The sequence below is a fragment of the Lampris incognitus genome, chromosome 5 (genome assembly GCF_029633865.1).
Source record: "Lampris incognitus isolate fLamInc1 chromosome 5, fLamInc1.hap2, whole genome shotgun sequence".
Lineage (NCBI taxonomy): Eukaryota > Metazoa > Chordata > Actinopteri > Lampriformes > Lampridae > Lampris > Lampris incognitus.
The window spans coordinates 7,201,493-7,222,803 of record NC_079215.1 but is presented as its reverse complement, the minus strand read 5'-3'; the positions used below and the strand labels follow the sequence as shown (position 1 = coordinate 7,222,803).

Genomic DNA, 21,311 nt, shown 5'->3' with positions numbered 1-21,311 from the left:
TTATGTTCAAAAAGGAGGGTGAATTCTGTTTGAAATTGACATACACACCATCGATGAAGAGTTTCCACCTCCTTTAAAAGCTGCTAGTATGAACGTAAAGCTCGGCAAATTACAATTTAATGAGTCACCCTACAGTGGTACATTGGAAATTATTCGTTTGAAGGATAAAATTGTCCACTTTTGTTTGCTAAAACGGATATAATTTAGAACGACATCAACACGGTTAAGTTATTCACAGCCTATTTTGTCAAATTGTCATTATCTGTGTTCAGCCCTGTTGAAAAATACCACCTGTGAGTGTTTGGCTGTCACTCTGTCGCGATGGCGAGGCCTCGGTATCGGAAAGGCTTCAGTGTTCCTTTGTCATTTGCACGCTGAGCCCGAGGCTCTGGCTTTGATCTGCCGATATCTCCTCCATTCATCTGGCTGAGTGCCACTGATCCCCTTTATAACCCGCAGATCAAATGTGCATCAAAGCTATTGCAGCTAAACAAGATCAAATGCGCAGGCCATCACAGCAGATACATGTTGATTGGACAAATCTATGTCTCTGTTCTAATGTGCCGTCTCCTCTCATCCCCACCAGCTCCCCAAATCTCCTCAGCTATTTTGTATTCCATTGATGATGGATGTTATTCAAAGTGCTTATACCGTGCATAAAACGTCGGTGACCTGTGCTAAAACTAATCCCTCTAGGGGGCGTCCCGGTTAGCATAGTGGTCTATTCTGTTGCCCACTAGCACGGGGATCAGCAGTTCGAATCCCCATGTTACCTCCGGCTTGGTCGAGCATCCCTACAGACACAGTTGGCCGTGTCTGTGGGTGGGAAGCCGGATGTGGGTATGTGTCCTGGTCGCTGCACTAGCGCCTTCTCTGGTTGGTCAGGGCGCCTGTTCAGGGGGGAGGGGGAACTGGGGGTAATAGCGTGATCTTCCCACGCACTACGTCCCCCTGGCGAAACTCCTCACTGTCAGGTAAAAAGAAGCGGCTGGTCCGGGGCGTACTGGTGGCATATCAGTCTATTCCACTGCCTACTAACACGGGGATCGCCGGTTCAAATCCCCGTGTTACCTCCGGCTTGGTCGGGCATCCCTACAGACACAATTGGGCGTGTCTGCGGGTGGGAAGCCAGATGTGGGTACGTGTCGTGGTCGCTGCAATAGCGCCTCCTCTGATCGGTCGGGGCACCTGTTCGGGGGGGGGGGTGGCTGGGGACAATAGCGTGATCCCACCACACGCTACATCCCCCTGGCAAAACTCCTCAGTGTCAGGTGAAAAGAAGTGGCTGGCGACTCCACATGTATCGGAGGAGGCATGTGGTAGTCTGCAGCCCTCCCTGGATGGGCAGGGGGGTGGAGCAGCGACCGGGATGGCTTGGAAGAGTGGGGTAATTGGCTGGGTACAATTGGGGGGGGCTAATCCCTCTCACCCTGGCCTTGTCAGGACCATGGTGGTCCCACCGAGTGACCCAAGAGAAGGGATACCTAAGGCTGCAATCACATTGGACGACATTTAACGCGAGGCTTGCTGTACTGCCCCCCCCCCCCAAACAGTCCCAGCCCGATCACGTCGGACATGTTTTCACGTCGGACATGTTTGTGGTAGGTTTTTGCAGTACCTACTTGTGTAACATTGTTAGCGATAAGTGAATCGGCGACACAACTCTACCCATCAAACTTATTACTTTTTATCCTTCTTATTGTTGTGACTATTTGTTTCTCTAAAACATGGAGAGGCAGAGGGCGCTCCACCGCTCAGTCACTGCCTTCACACAGCTGCCGTGTGAAGGCAGTGAGTGTGTGACCTGTTTGGCACATCTCCCAGTGTGGCGTCACAACCGGCTGGATTTTCGTAATGGCTCGTATGGCTTGTTGTCTGTGCACCTGGTGGCTTTACACCAGGTCTTTAAAGCTGTGTCCAGAATTGTTCCCTCGTTCACTATTCCCTCCATATGAAACACTCAGAAGGACACTCCAAAAGACAGTAGTTACCGGATATTTTGGACCCTACTGAATCTTCCTTTTCCTCTCCCATTCTTATTCTCTCGCTCTCTGGCTACAAGGTATTTGACGGTGAAAAGAGCATACAAGCAGAGCGGAGGAGAGGCGAGCCATTGAATCGTGGTATTTTTAGTATAAAGTGGTTTACAGCCAATGGATTTTCAGTTGCATTGTGGGATTTTTTTTATGGATTTTCTCCCCAATTGTACTTGGCCAATTACCCCACTTTTCTGAGCCGTCCGGGTTGCTGCTCAACCCCTCTGCCGATCCGGGGAGGGCTGCAGACTACCACATGCCTCCTCCGATACATATGGAGTCGCCAGCCGCTTCTTTTCACCTGATAGTGAGGAGTTTCACCAGGACGTAGCGCGTGGGAGGATCACGCTATTCCCCCCAGTTCCCCCTCCCCCCTGAACAGGCGCCCTGACCGAGCAGAGGAGGCGCTAGTGCAGCGACCAGCACACATACCCACATCCGGCTTCCCACCCGCAGACATGGCCAATTGCGTCTATAGGGACACCTGACCAGGCTGGTGGTAACACGGGATTTGAACTGGTGATCTCCGTGTTGGTAGGCAACGGAATAGACCGCTACACTACCCGGATGCCCGATGTAAACAGCATTTGATTAAATCTTTTTTACATGCTATTTTAGAGCTCTCAAGTAGTTCTAGTGAAAGCTATTTTTCCTCATATTTGAGTACATTTTCCCAAAGAGTAATCCTACTTTTACTCATGTATGGTTTTCCAGTACTTTATACACCTTTGTATTCCTTCCATTCATCCATCTCTCCATCTGTCCATACCTTCCACCGCTCATCTATTTATTCACCCATCCATCTTTACAAACAAACTCTCCTGCTTTAATTTCTTCTCAGCATTTCTCTTATATCTCCAACCTTTACCTCCTCTTCCTTCAGATGAATAGATACTAGAAAGAATAAATGCATTTATTGAACCCATCACTGCCACTCTTTCAGTCTAATCCGGTGCTTTCACTTATTTGGGATGTGTGTGATGTTCCCTGCTTGTTTGGTCGGTCATCTCTCGGTCCAGTGTGTGTGAGATCATCGGCCAGTCGGACGGCGGTCTTTCCGTGCTGAGGACCTTCAGACTATTGCGGGTACTGAAACTGGTGCGGTTCATGCCGGCTCTGCGGAGACAGCTGGTGGTCCTCATGAAGACCATGGACAATGTGGCTACCTTCTGCATGCTCCTCATGCTCTTCATCTTCATCTTCAGGTAGGATGGCATGTGCATGACCACAAAGATTGATCAGGCCCGTCTCCCTTGACATTTTCTCATATTGTCTTCCACTTATTGGTACCCAGTGGAGTTTTCCTTGTAAACAACTCGGTAGTGTTTACATGCAAAGTGTCTTATCAAAACACATCTTGTGTGTATATGAGGTCTAACAAACATGTTGAACACAGTTCCTACTTCAGAAAAATTTGCAAAGCCTTTTTATTTCTAATGTTTTCAAAGCTGCATTGTTTACAGTCTTCCTCTTTGCTTCTATTAGCAGATATGTCACCTTACTGCGACCAACTGTGGAATTGCCCTGCCAGTATTTATTTTTGTTTTTTATTTTCTGTGTTTGTCTTTTTTTCCCTCCAATATTTATTGCGGCCGAGCTGACGTTTCTTTGCTTTTGTTACAGCTGCCATGCTTCCTCCAGTCAACAGGTTGTCTTCCTCTTCCTCCTGCTTCTTCTTCTTCGTGTTTTATGTCCAGAAATGTGTGACATGTCACCTCCATGCTTGTGATATGCGTGTGCTGAAAAAACACGGGATACTAACATGGGGACCTGCTTTAATTGTGCTCTGTAGCACTACTAGTGGTAGAACATTTCATTGGAAACCTTTAAGATTCAAGATTCTTTATTTGTCACGTTTCATTATGCGAGTACAAGAGAGTAAAATTCTTGTGTTTCGGCTCCTCAACACTGCAGCAACAATAGTAATGAAATAACAAAACAACAAAAAAAGCAGTGATAATGATAACGAGTAGTGTGTGGTGTGTGTGTGTGTGTGTGTGTGTGTGTGTGTGTGTGTGTGTGTGTGTGTGTGTGTGTGTTGAGAGGGAGTCAAGATGTTCAACACAAATACATTGTCCCGCTTTGCATTTTTCTGTACATCTTAGAGGATGAGGGAGAGAAAGCAGGGCAGCAACAGACAGAGCTTTATTGTTTCCACCTCATCAAGGTGTTTGTGTTTGCAACTGTCTCTCCAGATGTTGATGATGATGATGATTTATTTCGAGCATATAAATAAGCAGGATATAGCATACAGATAAGCCATTGCCAATAATCTGAAGTGATCAACAAATCCACACATCAAACTCGGCGAACAGATCGCCGCATGCATATTTGTTACATGTTGAAAAAGGAGTAGGAGGAAGTATACACTTCTATTTTCCTGCCCCTTCTCACCTACTCTTAAGTTAATTCAGCTACTATTACTACTACTACTACTTTCAGCTGTTCCCATCAGGGGTCGCCACAACATATCATCCGTTTCCATCTCTTCTTGTCCTCTGCGACTTCCTCTGTCACACCAGCCACCTGCATGTCCTCTCTCACCACATCCATAAACCTCCTCTTTATGGATGTGGTGAGAGAGGACATGGGTGTTCCTTCCTCTTCTCCTCTTCCCCGGCAGCTCCATATTCAGCATTCTTCTCCCAATATACCCAGCATGTCTCCTCCACACATGTCCAAACCATCTCAATCTTGACTCTCTTGCTTTGTCTCCAAACCATCTAACCTGAGCTGTCCCTCGAATATACTCGTTCCGAATCCTGTCCTTCTTCATCACTCCCAATGAAAATCTTAGCATCTTCAACTCTGCCAGCTCCACCTCCTGTCTTTTCGTCAATGCCACTGTCTCCAGTATAAGTAGTATATTTATACCTACTTCTAAGACTGAGCCCAGACACCCTTGTATCCGTGATCTCTTTCATTCGGTCATTACCCAAAGCTCATGACCATAGGTGAGGGTTGGAACTAAGATTGACTGGTAAATTGAGAGCTTTGCCTTCTGGCTCAGCTCCCTCTTCACCACAACGGTCCGGTACCATGTCCCCATTACTGCTGATGCTGCACCAATCCGCCTGTCAATCTCCCGCTCCATCCTACCCTCACTCATCAACAAGACCGCGAGATACTTGAATTCCTTCACTTGAGGCAACAACTCATCCCCAACCCAGAGGGAGCAATCCACCATTTTCTGGTAGAGAACCATGGCCTCAGACTTGGAGGTGCTGACTCTCATCCCGGCCATCATGTTTGTGTAAAGTCCAATACATTACAACCGTAACTGCCATTGAATCATGTGTCACAGTCACAGGTACACAGTACACCAGTACCGTGAAGATTCTTTCAAGAAAAAAAAAGAGAAAAAAACACTTTTGTGGCTCCATGATTGAATGTTACACAAATTAGCTGTGGTGTATTTCAGTGGTATTATCTGTCTCTGTTCTGCATTCTCTGAATCGTCTTTAAGAAACTCAGTATCACATGTAGTGTTTATGGAGTGTTATGACCCTAATTTCAGTTCAACAGATAAATGCTTATGTAGTGATCACACATACACACACACACACACACACACACACACACACACATTAGTTGTCCGTGACCCAACGGTGGACATGATATGCTGATGTATTTCATGCTTTTTTCATGGCAGAGCTGTAATAAGAGTGTATTTTTGTGTTCCTGCAGCTTCTATAGTAAAAAGTTCTTTGGTTTCCCAAGATAACATAAGTCCAATAATTTGACTAATTTCTGGATGATCCATTCAGGTTTTCATGAATTCAGCTTGGCTGAGCAGAACCTTCATTTGCAGTATGTGCTTTATACGAATCTGTTGTTAAGTCACGTCTGTGCCTTTTTTTGTCCTAGTATTCTGGGGATGCACATCTTTGGCTGCAAGTTCAGTCTGAGGACAGAGGCTGGAGACACTGTGCCAGACAGGAAGAATTTTGACTCTCTGCTCTGGGCCATTGTCACTGTCTTTCAGGTAATTGAAAACACACACTTGCTCGTACACATGCTTGTATGTGGTCTGAATGGATGTTTTTACAGAAATACATGTACAACAAATATACACGATACATGAGCTCTCTCTCACTCTCTATCTTTCTCTCTCTCTCTCTCTCGCTCTCTGCACTGCATGCTGGGAGGTTGGGTGTGTGAGCGTGAGTGAGGGTGTTGAATGAGCTTGAGTGTTTTTTTGGGATAGTTCACTGTTTTTTTTGTTGTTTTTTTTAACTGCCTTTCACTTTTCTTCTGTCTATGGTAAGGTACGAGGAGTTTACTTTTACTTTGTTGCTGGTTGTTGGAAAGTGACTGGAGTCACTGGTCGGAGTTTGGTGGTGTGCAGTATGGCGTTCCTCCCTGGTGAGGGTTCACCTCCCGTGTATATTATACACAGGAGGTGAACCCTCGAGTCGTGGCTGACTCGCAGTACACTGTTGAACAGGTTCTCCTGGCTGTAGGAGAACAAGGTTGGCCATGAGAATGTCACATATGGCTCTCGGATGAATAAAGCCATGGTGGCTTTTGTCCAAGAGCAGCGTTTGGTCCACCGGGGCAACAGGGAGAAAAAGTAGGAAGAAATCTCAGGGAGAGCAACAGAGGACGGATCTCTCTCCGAAGATGGACAACGTGCAGTGGATGTTGTGTTTAAACCTCACAAGAGCTGGACTTAACTAAGATAGGGTGTCTCAGATCAGGAGGACAGTGGAAAACGGCTTCCATTTTGAGCCAAGAGACTGGTTTTAAATCTCGTCGTCTAATGGAGAGGTTGTTGGAGGAAGTGATCAGTGCACTTCCTGGTTTCTTCAGAGAGGCACTAGGAGCAGAGTGTGGAGAGGATCAGCCAGTTATGCAGCCTGGTTTTCCATCTTTGTCCATCCGTGCTGCAGTGAACGAGCAGGAGGAAGTAAATGGGGCTCTTGTGTCTTTTCAAACACCAGAACCACAGGACTTCTCAAGAACATCACAGAAGACCTTGTATGCAGTCACTGTAAAGGTTCTCAGCAGGACATCACTAGCTGGTGTACAGGAGTCGAGGTGGTTGGGTGTGTTGATACCAGGTTCATCTCCCAAAGGCAGCTGGAGGTTCCTGTACAAGCCCCCCATAGAGAAACGCACATGGCTCTACAGTGGAGGGTGGTACATGGGGCTGGCGCTATGAACAGACATGTGGCACATACAGATCCTAGAGCAGGGAGTCACTGTTTATACTGTAATGATGTAGAACCTCTACAGCACTTGTGGCTCAGCTGTCCCAGATTGAGCCGTCTTTTCTCTGTGCTGCAGTGGTGGCTCAGGGGTTTAGGAGAGGTTTTCAAAGACAGCCTGTTTGTCTTTGGTCCTAGGTACACAGCAGCACAGTGCAGATGTGTCACCTTGGTTAACCTTCTGATAGGTCAGGCAGAAATGAGCATCTGGCTTAGTAGAAGAAACAAAATGAAAGAGACAAGGGTCCACGGATGCTCCTCTCATGTTCAGGGGTCTGGCGGCTGCTTGGCTGAAAATTGAGCTCACATATTTCAAAATGATTCCGAACTTGGAAGAATTTGGTTCTGTTTGGGGACATGGAGATGTTCTGTGCACTGAAGAAAACCAGTTACTTATTCTTAATTTGTGAGAAAGGGAAGGTCTGTATCTTTGGTTTTGCTGTGTATGGGGCTTGTTGTTCAATATGTACAGGAGTATGTGTGTTAATTGGACCATTAAAAGATTGTTTAAAGGTCAAGCTCTCAATATAACTTATTCTCTCTCGCTCTCTCTTTCTCCCTTTCCCTCTCTCTCTCCCCCCCTCTCCCTCTCCATCCACACTATTCTCCCAGATCCTAACCCAGGAGGACTGGAACGTGGTTCTGTATAATGGCATGGCTGCTACTTCGCCACTAGCTGCCCTCTACTTTGTGGCTCTCATGACCTTTGGCAACTATGTCCTCTTTAACCTGCTGGTTGCCATCTTGGTTGAGGGCTTTCAGGCAGAGGTAAGAGGAGCTTGCCGCTGAACATGAACGCCACTCACGTTTTACTCATGGTGAATTACGGCAGGACAGGTTTGTCCTCATGTTTTGACTCATGTATTAGTTTAGTTCAACGATAATTTGATGATGTACCTCAGAGCACCTCTTAACTAATCAAACGTGGGCCCCTCCTATTCTGCCAATATAGGTGTAGTCCCTTTTATCATCAAGTGTTTTTATGTGGATTTTGGCGTTAAATAAATAAATGTGATAAATAAAAAAAGCTTGATGGACATAGTTAATATAATGTCATGTAACTAAAATTCACGTTAAATTTTATACACTCGCTTGAAGCAGATCATCTTTTTATTTGATATAAAGAAATGTCATATATTGTAGTGGAAATGCATTGCTGCACATGAAAAGTGCAATGTAAATAGAACGAAATCACATGATTAGCTGTTTCTTCATCTTTACTTGTCCATTTTTCTGGTGAGTGTGGAAGTATCGACATATAACGTGGGACACAGGCTTACGTTCAGGGCTCTGTTTGCTTAAATGGATGATGATGATGGAAGATTATGGAAACATACTGCAAATCATATGATTTATTTTGTGGCATTTAATTATTTGCTTTAAATGTATTAAAAGGGCTGATAGAAACCCTACTATTAGAAGGTCCTTAGAGATACCGAACGATAAACTCATTAAATCTGAGCCCATTTTTTTATTTTTGTATTTTCACGTTTCTTGTTTCTGTTGCTTTTCTACTATTCATTTAGTGTTTTTCTCACTATTTTATTCTATATTCATTGTTGTAAAGTCCATACCTTTTTGCTGTAGCTTTTTTCTTCATCTTAATAACTAAAATTATTATCTAAAATTAATATTATCTATTGGAGATTATGTGATGACTACATTCTCTGCTTTTCTAACACCTCAAGCAGATTTTTATTCCTCACTGGGGGGGGGGGGGGATCTCAAATGTGTTTGCACAGTCACAATCCTCCAGTGTAAGTCAGTTGGTATCGGTACTCAACTGATATTTGTTGGAATCAGTGGTGGAAAAAAAATAGATTTGATGCAGTGTTATGCTTCCTTAACATAGTCACCTGAGTGATACTTGGTGGAAAATTATGGTGTGAGTTCACCATGTCACATCAAATGTCAAAACGACGCATCACTGGAATAATGTAGTCGCCTCTAGGTTCCCTTTAACTACACACAAACGTTATAAAGGAGCAAGGCACCACAACATCAGGCAGCCGCCAACGCCCTTCTAACAGACCTGGGACCTCATGTATCAATCGTTACAATGGGCAAATTTGCGCTTAAACACCCAGGGAATTTTTTAACCCTTAAGATTGTCTGACAGGTGGTAGCAAAGCATGGTTATTTGTAATTCCTTCCTCCTAGCATGTATTGTCTACCTCTCGCAATGAGCAATCACCCAGGCCTTCAAAGACATCAGTGTTAGCCAGCTGGTGTCTAAATTCAGGGGTTACCCAGGTTCTACACTGGTCTCTTGAGACAAACTTCAGGGCTAAAAAAATCCTGTGGGTGTATATGCACAAATTTGCCCATAGTAACGATTGATACATGAGGCCCCTGGTGGTAGAATGCAGTATGCCTCTTCAAATCACAAGAGAACCAGTATTTCCCACACTTCCATGCCATCGGTGTATGGTGTGTGTGGTGTGTGAATTAATTAACTGTAAAGCACTTTGAGTGGCTGTTGCAACTAGAAAAGCGCTATAAAAATGCAACTTGATTGATTGATTGATTGATTGATTTGTGTGATGGAAACTTGTAATAAATCAAACATTTTTAGATCAATGGGTTGGCCCTTTTGAAATGCCAAAGTAAAACACATCCATCCTTCTATGTTGGACTCACTTTCTTATATGCCCACTCTCTCTCTCCCTCTCTCTCATTCTCTCTCGCTCTCTCTCTCATTCTCTCGTTCTCTTCTTTTCTCTCTCTTTCTCTCACTCATTCTGTCTCTCTATCTCGCTCTCGTTCTCTCTCTTTCTCTCTGTCTCACTCGCTCTCTCTCTATCTCGCTCTCTCTCTCGCTCTTTTGCGCTCTCGTTCTCTCTCTCGGAGCAGGATACAATAAAATTAATGCAACAAAGTGGCAACTTTTGAACTTCCTTGCTGGCGAAGCTAAACTGTCAGTATATATCACCAGAAAGAACAAGCTAGAAGGAAAACTGTGTGAAGAAATACTCCGTGTTCACCTCTCTCGTTAAAGCCAGAGTTTTAATTGATTTTAAATTTCATAAATTAATGAATAGCACGGTTGTGTTTGTAAATCAGTTGTGTTGTAATGAAGTCATTTGTTCAGCAATGAACGATGAATTAATTTTAGCGACTTTTCAGACAATGTTATTTCTGTTAGACTTTGTTTCAAAACTGCTGTAGATGTGTGATAATGTATTAAAGTTGTTTTTTTTAAAAGTCTCTCTCGCTCTCTCTCTCTCTCTCTCCCTCCTCTGTTTCTTTTTGCCTCTGATTCTCACTTTGTCAGGGAGATGCCAATCGCTCCTATTCAGACGACGACCGCTCCTCTTCCAACTTTGATGAAAGTGAGAAGCACGACTCCCTGAAGCTGTCCGGTGAGGCGACGCTGCGTTTGTCATCCACTGTTGCATCCTGGAGACATTGTGGTTATTTGTTTACCAATAAATCAGAGTCTGGAGTGACATTTAAAAGAACTGACAGAGACGGCATATAAATATAAAGGGTTTAAGACAATTTCCAAGAACATCCTTTTTGTTTAGCTTACTCATGTAGACATACCGGTGGCTGTTTTAGTGCTCCAGATCTCAGATCTATTGAAAATACAACTGATTTTTTTTAATGAATAGACAAGGTTTTATTCTGTAAGTTTATACAAATGTAGACCTACATGCTGTTCCATTCAATAGAGACCAACTTGTTTTTTCAAAACTTTATTTATTAGGGTTTCCAGACAATTAACAGATAACAGCAGCGTACCCAGTTTCTAATGAGGCTAGATGTAATTACAAAACAGAAGATAAGAGAAAGAAAAGAAACAGAACATCTGCACAAGAAAGTTAACAAAGCAAGATAAAACAAAATCTAAACAAACAAATGAACAAGCAAAACAAACAGATTTGGTCACCTGTGAGAACTAACAAATTATGTAGTTACATTACATTACAGTCATTTAGCCGATGCTTTTATCCAAAGCGACTTACAATAAGTGCATCATTTAACGTAGGAAATCAGGAGAACTACTAGTCATCAGAGGTCATAAGTGCATCTAAACAAGCATCTAAGAGCAAAATCAGTGCTAAAGTAAAAGCGCAACAAAGAGGTTGTTTTTTTTTTGAGTGAATACAATAAGTGCTAAGAACAAGTAACAGGGTAGTAGTTCTTGAAGAGGTGAGTTTTCAACCTGCGCTGAAAGATGGGCAGCAACTCCACTGTCCTGACATCAATGAGGAGTTCATTCCACCACTGTGAGCCAGGACAGAAAAGAGCCGTGACCGGGTCGATGGGCAGCAAGGGCCTCTGAGCGACGGAGCAACCAAGGGTCCCGAGGCAGCAGGGCGAAGTGGTCAGGCGGGGGTGTAGGGCTTAACCATGGCCTGGAGATAAGAAGGAGCTGTTCCTTTCACTGCCCTGTAGGCTAGCACCAGAGTCTTAAACTGGATGCGAGCAGCTACTGGGAGCCAGTGTGAGAAGGGGAGTTGTGTGGGAGAACTTGGGGTGGTTGAACACCAGACGAGCTGCAGCTTTCTGAACAAGCTCCAGAGGTCTGATGGCCGATGCCGGGGTGCCAGCAAGAAGGGAGTTGCTGTAGTCCAGCCGGGAGATGACCAGAGCCTGGATGAGCACCTGTGCCGTCTCGTCGGCGAGGAATGGGCGAATCCTCCTGATGTTATAGAGGAGAAATCTGCAGAGCGAGCAACCGATGCAACGTTTGCAGCAAACGACAGTTGGTCATCCAGGATCACACCCAGATTCCTCACAGTCCGAGTTGACGTCATCACGGTGTTGTCAATGGTGATGGCCAGGTCTCGGTGCGGGCAACCTTTTCCCGGGAGGAACATCAGCTCTGTCTTGTCCAGATTGAGCTTCAGGTGGTGTGTCATGGCAATTGTAATAGTAGTTACGGGGCAATTGTAATAGTAAACAACTAAGTGTGTATACACACACCTGCATATATGTGGAGTATGCAACAATAAAGGCAAGGCAAGTTTATTTGTGTAGTACCTTATCGTTTATTTGTATAGTACCTTATCATCGCAGAGGTCATTCAAAGTGCTTTACAGGCAAAAGGCAAGAAAAAAAGCATTATGAAAGCATAAAATAAGATAAATAAAAGTAAAGTTTAAAACTGAGTTAGTATAATGAATAAAAGTGCCATAAAAACTGATTAATTAAAAGTACCAACTATCTGAGCAGAGTATATAAAAATAGCAAAATATACAAAACACACTTATATACACACACACACACACACACACACCAAGAACTTAGCCATAGGCTGTTTAAAAAGTGAGTTTTTTAACCTGTTTTTAAATGTGTCCAGTGTCGGGGCCGCTCTCAGGTCCTCAGGCAGGGCATTCCATCTACTTGGGGCGTGAATACAAAATGCAGCGTCCTCTGCTCTTGGCCTAGCATGAGGGATGGTTAAAAGACCACTGCCATTTGACCTGAGAGTTCTTGCTGGTTTGTAAGTAATATGTATTTTATATAATGATGTGAAAGGCCATTTAGCACTTTGTATACAATTAACAGAATTTTAAAATCGATTCTAGTTTTGATGGGGAGCCAATGCAAAGATGTAAGAACAGGTGTAATCTATTCATATATTTTTGGAATGTGTGTGTGTGTGGTGTTAGTGTAGATAGCGGGACCAAAAACTGAAGCACTTATGATCCTAATTCTTTTTGGAGGTGGTAGGTATTGTTCCAGAGAGTACGGGAAAAATCTCAAAAAATTAAAAATATGCATAGTTATGCATAAATATGCAAAATATGCATTTTTCTAAAAATGGCACAAAAAAAATTTCCGGACTTAGAAATGTTTTGGCATTATGCAAAATAAGTGCATTTTTGCAAAAATGCACTTATGATCCTAGTTTTTTTTGGAGGTGGTAGCTGTTGTTCCAGAGAGGACCAGAAAAACAGCAGAAAATTAACATAATTATGCAAAATATGCATTTTCTAACAATGGCTAAAAACCACTTTTCTCGGCATTTCAGATGATTCTGAGCATTTGGGGGAGGGAGTTGGAGACGGGGCGGGTTTTAGGGGTTAGGGGAAAGGCGGTTAGCTGGCAGGATGAAGAGGAGGGAGATTTAGATGGGTGGATAACCAAACCGCTACATTGTAGCAGGGTTCTTCTAGTCTACTCCCGTATTTTCACAATGTGTGTCTGGTGTGTGTCTGTGTGAGAGTTTATAAACGGCCAAACTAAAGCACTTGGGGCCTTGATTCTTTTTGGAGGTTATTGGGGATGATCAGGGGCACCTATAAAAAATAGCAGAAAATTAAAATATAATTATAATAATTATGCGTAATTATGCAAAATATGCATTTTTCTAAAAATGGCTAAAAAAACACTTTTCTCGGCATTTCAGATGATTATGAGCATCTTTGATTTTTTCACCTATATAAAAAAAATTCTGGGACTTAGAAATGTTTTGGCATTATGGAAAATATATGCATTTTTGCAAAAATGCACTTATGATCCTCATTTTTTTTTTGGAGGTGGTAGGTATTGTTCCAGAGAGGACCAGAAAAATAGCAGAAAATTAAAATAATTATACATAATTATGCAAAATATGCATTTTCTAAAAATGGCTAAAAACCACTTTTCTCGGTATTTCAGATGATTCTGAGCATTTGGGGGGAGGGAGTTGGAGTGGGGGGATTTAGGGGCAGGGGGAAGGTGGTTAGCTGGCAGGATGAAGAGGAGGGAGATTTAGACGGGTGGATAACCAAACCGCTTCATTGTAGCGGGGTTCTTCTAGTGTGTTCATTCTTTTTAGTTCTGGTGAGAACACATGCTGCCCATTTTGAATTAACTGTAGTTGGCACACAACTGATTTTGAGAGGCCGATGAATAGTCCATTACAGTAGTATAGTCTACTTGTTACAAATGCATGGATTAATTTCTCAGTCTGATTTTGATAGAAAGCCCCTTAGTTTTGAAATGTTTTTAAGACCATAGAAGGTTGCCCTTGTGAGATGATTGGTGTGGTTCTTAAAATTCAGATCACTGTCTATGATTACACTGAGATTTCTAGCTTCGCTTTTGCACTCCAGAGACAAAGAGCTGAGATGAACTGCAATTCTCTGTCTCTGAGTCTTTGTACCTAAAATAAGTATTTCTGTCTTGTCTTTGTTCAATTGTAAAAAGTTCTCCGAAATTCATAGATTAATATCGATACACTGAGTTAGGGAATGTATGGGACCTAAGTCATCAGGAGATAGAGATATGTACAGTTGTGAATCATCTGCATAATTATGGTAATTCACTTTGTGTTTCTGTATAACATGTGTGAGTGGAAGCATATAGAGATTGAACAACAATGGTCCAAGAATCAAACCTTGGGGTACCCCACACATTATACCCACTTTGTCTGAGGAGAAGTCTCCAATAGACACAAAGAACTGCCTGTCCTGTAGGTATGTTCTAAACCAGTTGAGAACCGGACCCATTTTTATAATCTCTCTAGCAAAATGTCATGATCAACAGTGTCGAAGGCGGCACTGAGCTCTAGGAGCACAAGAACAGATAATTTTTTAGAGTCCGTGTTCATATGCAGATCGTTCACAACTTTGATAAGTGTTGTTGCTGTGCTATGGTAAGATTGAAAATCTGATTGATAAATGCCTAGAAGGTTGTTTGATATTAAATAGTTATTAACTTGTGAATAAACTGTTTTTTCAAGTATTTTGCTGAGGAATGGCAAATTGGAGATGGGCCTGTAGTTGGCAATAGCTGTCGCATCAAGATTGCGCTTCTTCAGAAGTGGTTTAATAATAGCTGTCTTAACTGCTGCAAGAAATATACCAGCCTGAAGAGAGCAGCTAAAATGTTTCTAAAGCATCATGTGCAAACCGTCAGTTAAACTTAATTTACATGTAAAACATCAATTACATTTCTTTTTTTTTTTAAATGTGGTAGGGAGCGGATCCAAGCAGCAGGTGGATGACCTGAGCTGCCTAACATTATTGTCTAGACTTTTAAGGTCGAGAGGATCAAAGTGAGACATGGCGCTGGTGATATTTCTGGAGAACTGGAGGGTAGGTTCATTACTGGATCTTGAGGCACTAATGTTCTGTCTAATGGTAATAATTTTGTTATTAAGGAATGTAGAGAATTGCTCACATTTTCCAGTAGGCAGCATCTGTGATGGGGTTGGAGATAGTAGATTAATAAGTCGATCAATAGTAGAGAAAAGCACTTTACTATTGTTAATATTTTCATGAATGATTGCAGAGAAAAAAGATGGTCTGGCCTGTTTAATTTCTTTGCTGTACTTATTCAGTCTGTCCTTGTAAATTTCATGGTGAACCTGAAGTTTATTCTTTCTCCGCCGTCGTTCTGCCTGGCGACACTCTCTCTTAAGCTGCCTAACAACCACTCCCATTTCTCCAGGGTTTTTTGTTTCTGTTTTTCGTTTTTCGTTTTAACTTTAGGTGCAATGTTGTCAAAGATATTTCATATTTTTGTGTTGTTCACAATATCCTCAGTTTGTGATGCCATGAACAGCGATAACTCATTTTCAGTTTTCTTGAAGGTTTAAATTTTATTATTTTCAGTGAAACTTTTTTTTTTTAATTTAATTTTTATCATTATTATTCAAGTGCTCTTCTGTTGTACAGGAAGAGCAGACACATCAAAATATATGCAACAATGATCTGAAATAACAGCATCCATGACATGGTACAGTAATATTAAGTCCTTTTGATATGGCTAAGTCCAGAGTCTGCCCCTTATTGTGGGTAGGTCCAGAAATATGCTGAGTGAGAGCAAACGCCTCCAGTAAGCTAATTAGGTTTCTAGCATTGGGGTCTGTTTGATTGTCAACATGAACATTAAAATCACCCAAGATGATGAAACAATCAATCAACGGAAACCATAGACAGTAGCTCAGAAAATTCATCAAGAAAGCCATGTTTAGATTATGGTGGTCGATAGACAGTAATTATTAAAATCTTAGCATTACAACATATAGTAAAAGCAAGGTATTCAATAGATGTGGCTTCCCCGAGGGGGATTTCCTTGCAGCTATAGGAATCAGAGAAGACAGCAGCTATTCCACTGCTTCTCTTATCAGATCTGGTGGTATGGATGAATTTGAAGCCAGGAGGTGCAGTCGCGAGACTGTGCCATTTCTATCCATCCAGGTCTCTTGTCAGTAGGGTGAAGTCCAGGTAGGTGGTACTTATAAGATCATTGACTAAAAATGACTTATTAGATAGTGACCTGATGTTTGTAAAGCCATTTTTATTGTCCAAGGTGCATGGTTTTGTGGGGGACTAATTGAAGTCCGAACTGGTATTGAATTGTTTAGATCCCTGTATGTTACGGGGAGATTACGGGGTCTGTGTCTATGGTTTATTATTACAGGAATTAGTATGGCAGAGTGACAGTCACTAGTATGATGGATCAGACTCACCAAAGGACTTAAATAGGTAATGGTTTACCACGGAACCAAAATTGAAAGCACTCTGCCCCTGTGGACGTCAATTAGTGACGGCACCGTCCGCACCTGTGTGCAGGCAGCAGTTATTGTTGTCCATAGCACGAACACGAGCTGGAGACAATGGAATAAAACACATTTGCAGCCAGCATTTGTGAGCCTGCTCGATTTGGACGGAGTCCACATTTAAAAATAGAAGAGCGCTCCCAGAACAGATTAAAATTGTCAATAAAACCAAATTGTAAAGGAGAGCACTGCGACTGAAGCCAGGTGTGAAGCTGCAAAAGTCTGCTAAAACGGCAAATCCGATGGCTGAAAGTGGGAAGTGGGCCAGAGATAAAAACTTCCTTCTTACTAAGTTTTAGAAGGTTAAAAAGTGAACACAAAGTGAATCATTTCAATAAATTAAGTAGGGATATTGAAAATGGTCTGACTCGGGATGGAAGCAAAGGTTCGTTTATCACCGTATGCAAAAACTGGTTCCCATGTCTTCTTAAAACTAGTGGATGATCTTCTCAGTGTACACCTGATTTAGAAGATATCGCTAATCCAAGAGTGATGGGTAGATCGCCAAAACCAAACTTCTGTAGAGCAAAGAATAGATAACCCCACTACTCGGTCAGTGGGAAATATGTGGACATTTTGGTTAGAAAACATGGTGGGCCATAAATATTAACAAAAGCCACATATATAAACAGCCAGTTACAATTACGTGTCTCCCATTAGCGTCAGAAACAATGTCAGAACAAGTGAAGTTCACTGATTTTCGAATTAAAAGTGCGACACCCCTGGACTTCACTTGGAAAGATGAGTGATACAGCTGAACAACCCACCTTCTAGGCAGCCTGGTATGATCTGACAGTTTTAAGTGGTTCTCCTGGAGATACACGATATTTCCTCCTAAATGGTGAAGCCGGTGGAGTACTTTGCTACGCTTGATTGGCTGATTTAGTCCTCTACAGTTCTAACTTACAAATTTCAACCCCCTCCCGAACTGACAAAATGGACTAGGTGGAGCCATACCCTAGTCTCATCTTTAAGTGAATATGTACAACTGTATCCAATAATAAATGAATAGCCATTATAAAAGTTTAAGTAAGGTGACCAAGTGACAAGTAAATTACAGTACAGCAAATAAAATGTGAGTAACAATTGTATGACAAACTAGCCCCTCACCCCCCCTTGCATAAGCACCTCCTCAAACAATATATATAAAACCAAAGCTCCATCCAAGAGGTGATATGACATAACACTGCGTTATTTGTGATTATTAGAGAGCATTAATTACTCATAAAAGTATATGGCAAATAAGAAAATAGATCCAACTTTTTAAGGTAATTTAGTAAAATAAGAGTTATGCAGCACAAAGGAAAACGAAAAAAAAAGAAGAAGAAATTACTGCCCACTAGACCACAGCGTTGTGGGTGACTGACTTTTTAATACTTGCCTTAACAAAGTCCATGGCTGAGTCAGGATCATCGAATGTGTGCGTCAATAACTGGCAGGGTTATCTTCGGTACAGCTGGGAACAGAAGACCAAACTTAGTACCGGGACAGGAGTGGAGTTGCCTCTTCACACCTGCAAAGGCACACGCTTCTTGGAGACAGAGATAGTGCAGTCAGGGAAGATAAGTTTTTTTCCCCCTCTACTGGTCATGGAAGTTTAGCTGCTGTCACAGAGGTTCAGCTGTATTTTCCAGTTCTTATTTTACCTAAGTAATCTACGAGCGAAGGTCATAGCCTGGCAAATAAATTCTCAACTATATATCACCTTTCATGGAAATGAGCATTGATTTAAGCCACTCCCAGTCGGAAAGGTTAGCACGGTTAGCATCTGGCTGCAGCAGGGAACCTGGGTCAGTAGAGGGCGAGGCTTTGGAGCAGCTTCCTCACGATGTATCTACCTTCGGTCAAGAGGGGACATGGTTGGCTCAAACAATGCAAAAAGTGTTCTTATGCATACTCAACAGAAAGCTGAATCAGTTCATCAGTCAGTCAGTCAGTCAGTCAGTCAGAGTACATCTGTCGCCATATTACAATGCTGAGATTGCTACCATTCCCAAATCCTCTGTGAATAGTACATATGGCCATTGAAAGTCACAGCAATTTGCATATGAAACTGGTCATTGGTTTCAGTCGTTATGCCACTGTATTGTTTATAAGGGTGGGGATACCTACAGTCAGTTGAAACTGAAGAGGTCACTTGGATGAGTGATGAAAAGTTTCTCTCAATAAACGTTGTGTCGAGATGAACTGATTCACCTTTCTGTGAATGCAAAAAAGTGGACTAAACCTGTTAAGGCAAAAAAAATTACAGGGTACCAACAAGTATCTGTAAATAAGTAGTGCTCGTAATTTGAATTTAATCTCACCCTCACAGAGCAATGAAGAAACGCATCTCACTTACAATGCCGTCCTTTCATCTCTACCCAGGAGACTCAAAAGCTTAGCCTCCAAGAACAACAGTCGGTCACTAACGGCTCCAACGACTCATGACCACTGAATGGAGCACTAACGAAGTTGAAACTAACACCCCCAACGACTGTCGTTGCTAACATCGGAATACAAAAGAGCCATTTACATCAATAGCTCTGATAACGACTGTCGTTGCTAAACATTGGAACACAAAAGAGCCATTGACATCTAACGACTCCAAAGAGGCTAAATATCTGAGTTTCATCACCAGCCAGTCAGACTAGCTTGGTCTAGTCAGAAAGGCACGAACTGATGAAGCCTCTTGGATGAGAGGTGAAACGTCTTCACGGATATATACCAAGTCCAGTTGCACTTGATTCAGTTCCTTTGGATAACTATGACCTGGATGAATGAGAACATTCACAGACATCTCACGTAGTGATGAGCACACTCGGCGGTCCAACTGAGTTGTTGATATGGTAGTATGTATTGGTAAATGTCTTCTGTGTGCTCCGTCTGCCATATCTTGCTCTTGAGTCATGACAACTTCATTTTACCTTCAAACTCACACTGCTACCTGCCTCGTTTTTTCTCTGCATTTGGTTGCTGTGGTGAAAACATAAAAATGTGCCACATGCTCTAATATCTCTGGGAAAGCTTGACTGTAACCGGTAAAATAAGTAACTGCAAAACTGCTGCTAATTATGTTCAGATACCCATGGATAAGCTTTTGTCTTAGATGCAATTATGATAAAACGATATAAAAAAAAGACATTTGTTTGCATGCAAGTCTTAAATAATGTAACCTGTAATTTGAACATAGTCACTTATCACTTGCAGTCCACCATAGTTTAACAGGGAAGTAAGTGCCTTTGCTGTTTTTAAATGTTCTTTTTTTCCAGAATAAAACTTGCCTAAAGGTTTATTTTATAAAAGTTATATCATTTGTTGATAAAAGCACCACTATCTAGGATGATGTTAATTTGCAAGAAGACTTTCAATTCTTCATGAACATCAAACCTCAACCCTGGAGTTTGAGTTATAAAATAAAGGTTTCCACAGTTGGATTAAGCGTGGCTGGATGGATGGATGGATGGATGGATGGATAATTTTAAATGTCATGTTCAAGTCATCGGTTGAACACCTTGACAAGACATCGAAGGCATACGGCATAGAGATCAGTGCCGAAAAAAACCAAACTAATGACTAATAACACCAACGGCATTACCAGTAACATTCAGGTCAATGGTCAGACATTCCCAACAGTCAACAAATTTAAATGTCTTGTGGCCATCGTCACAGTTGAAGGGTCCAAACCAGAAGTCCTTTCCCGCATTGCACAAATGACCGCAGCACTCACAAGTTTAAAACCAATCTGGAAAGACAAAAACATTAGTACCCAGTCTAAAGTCAGATTGATACACTCATTAGTCATCTCCATCTTTTTATACTCATGTGAAACTTGGACACTCACAGCAGATCTCCAAAGAAGAAAAGCGCAATGGAGATGGGGTGCTGCAGAAAGATTCTGGGCATCTCGTATAGAGACCATATTACGAATGGAGATGGGGTGCTGCAGAAAGATTCTGGGCATCTCATATAGAGACCATATTACGAATGGAGATGGGGTGCTGCAGAAAGATTCTGGGCATCTCATATAGAGACCATATTACGAATGGAGATGGGGTGCTGCAGAAAGATTCTGGGCATCTCATATAGAGACCATATTACGAATGAAGAGGTGAGAAGAAAGATTACACAAGCCACTGGAACACATGAGGACTTGTTGACGATCGTCAAGAAGAGAAAACTGAAATGGTGTGGTCACATCTCGAGAAGTTCTGGCCTTGCCCAGACCATCCTGTAAGGCACAGTGAGGGGTGGGCGAAGACGAGGAAGACCGAAGAAGCGATGGCTACGTAACATCAGTGAGTGGACAGGCTTTGACTGCCAGCTTATAGAGGGGCAGCTGAGGACCGACAAAGTTGGCGAGGATTGGTTGAGGATTCAACAGCGGTGCCCCAATGACCTCTCGAGAGGTTACGGGATAGGTGAGGTGAGGTGAGGTTCAAGTCGTTAGATTCCCCCATACAAAACAAACCAGTACAACACATCACAGTTTGCTTGCTAGCTGCTCACATTCTGCATTTAAGCAGATGGTCTTAATTAATTGAAAAGAAGAGGCTGTATGTGATCAACTAAAATAAATAAAAA

General features: G+C 42.4%; 1 protein-coding gene across 1 annotated transcript in view; it reads left to right on the top strand.

Annotated features, from left to right (window-relative positions):
- The window catches only part of LOC130112376 (voltage-dependent T-type calcium channel subunit alpha-1I-like), a 356,487-nt gene that overhangs the window by 214,794 nt on the left and 120,382 nt on the right, over positions 1-21,311 (top strand). Inside the window, exons 11-14 of the mRNA XM_056279712.1 lie at positions 3,056-3,241; positions 5,904-6,021; positions 7,859-8,014; positions 10,521-10,608. Of these exons, the coding sequence (XP_056135687.1) occupies positions 3,056-3,241; positions 5,904-6,021; positions 7,859-8,014; positions 10,521-10,608 (548 nt within the window). The remainder of the gene's footprint in view (positions 1-3,055; positions 3,242-5,903; positions 6,022-7,858; positions 8,015-10,520; positions 10,609-21,311) is intronic.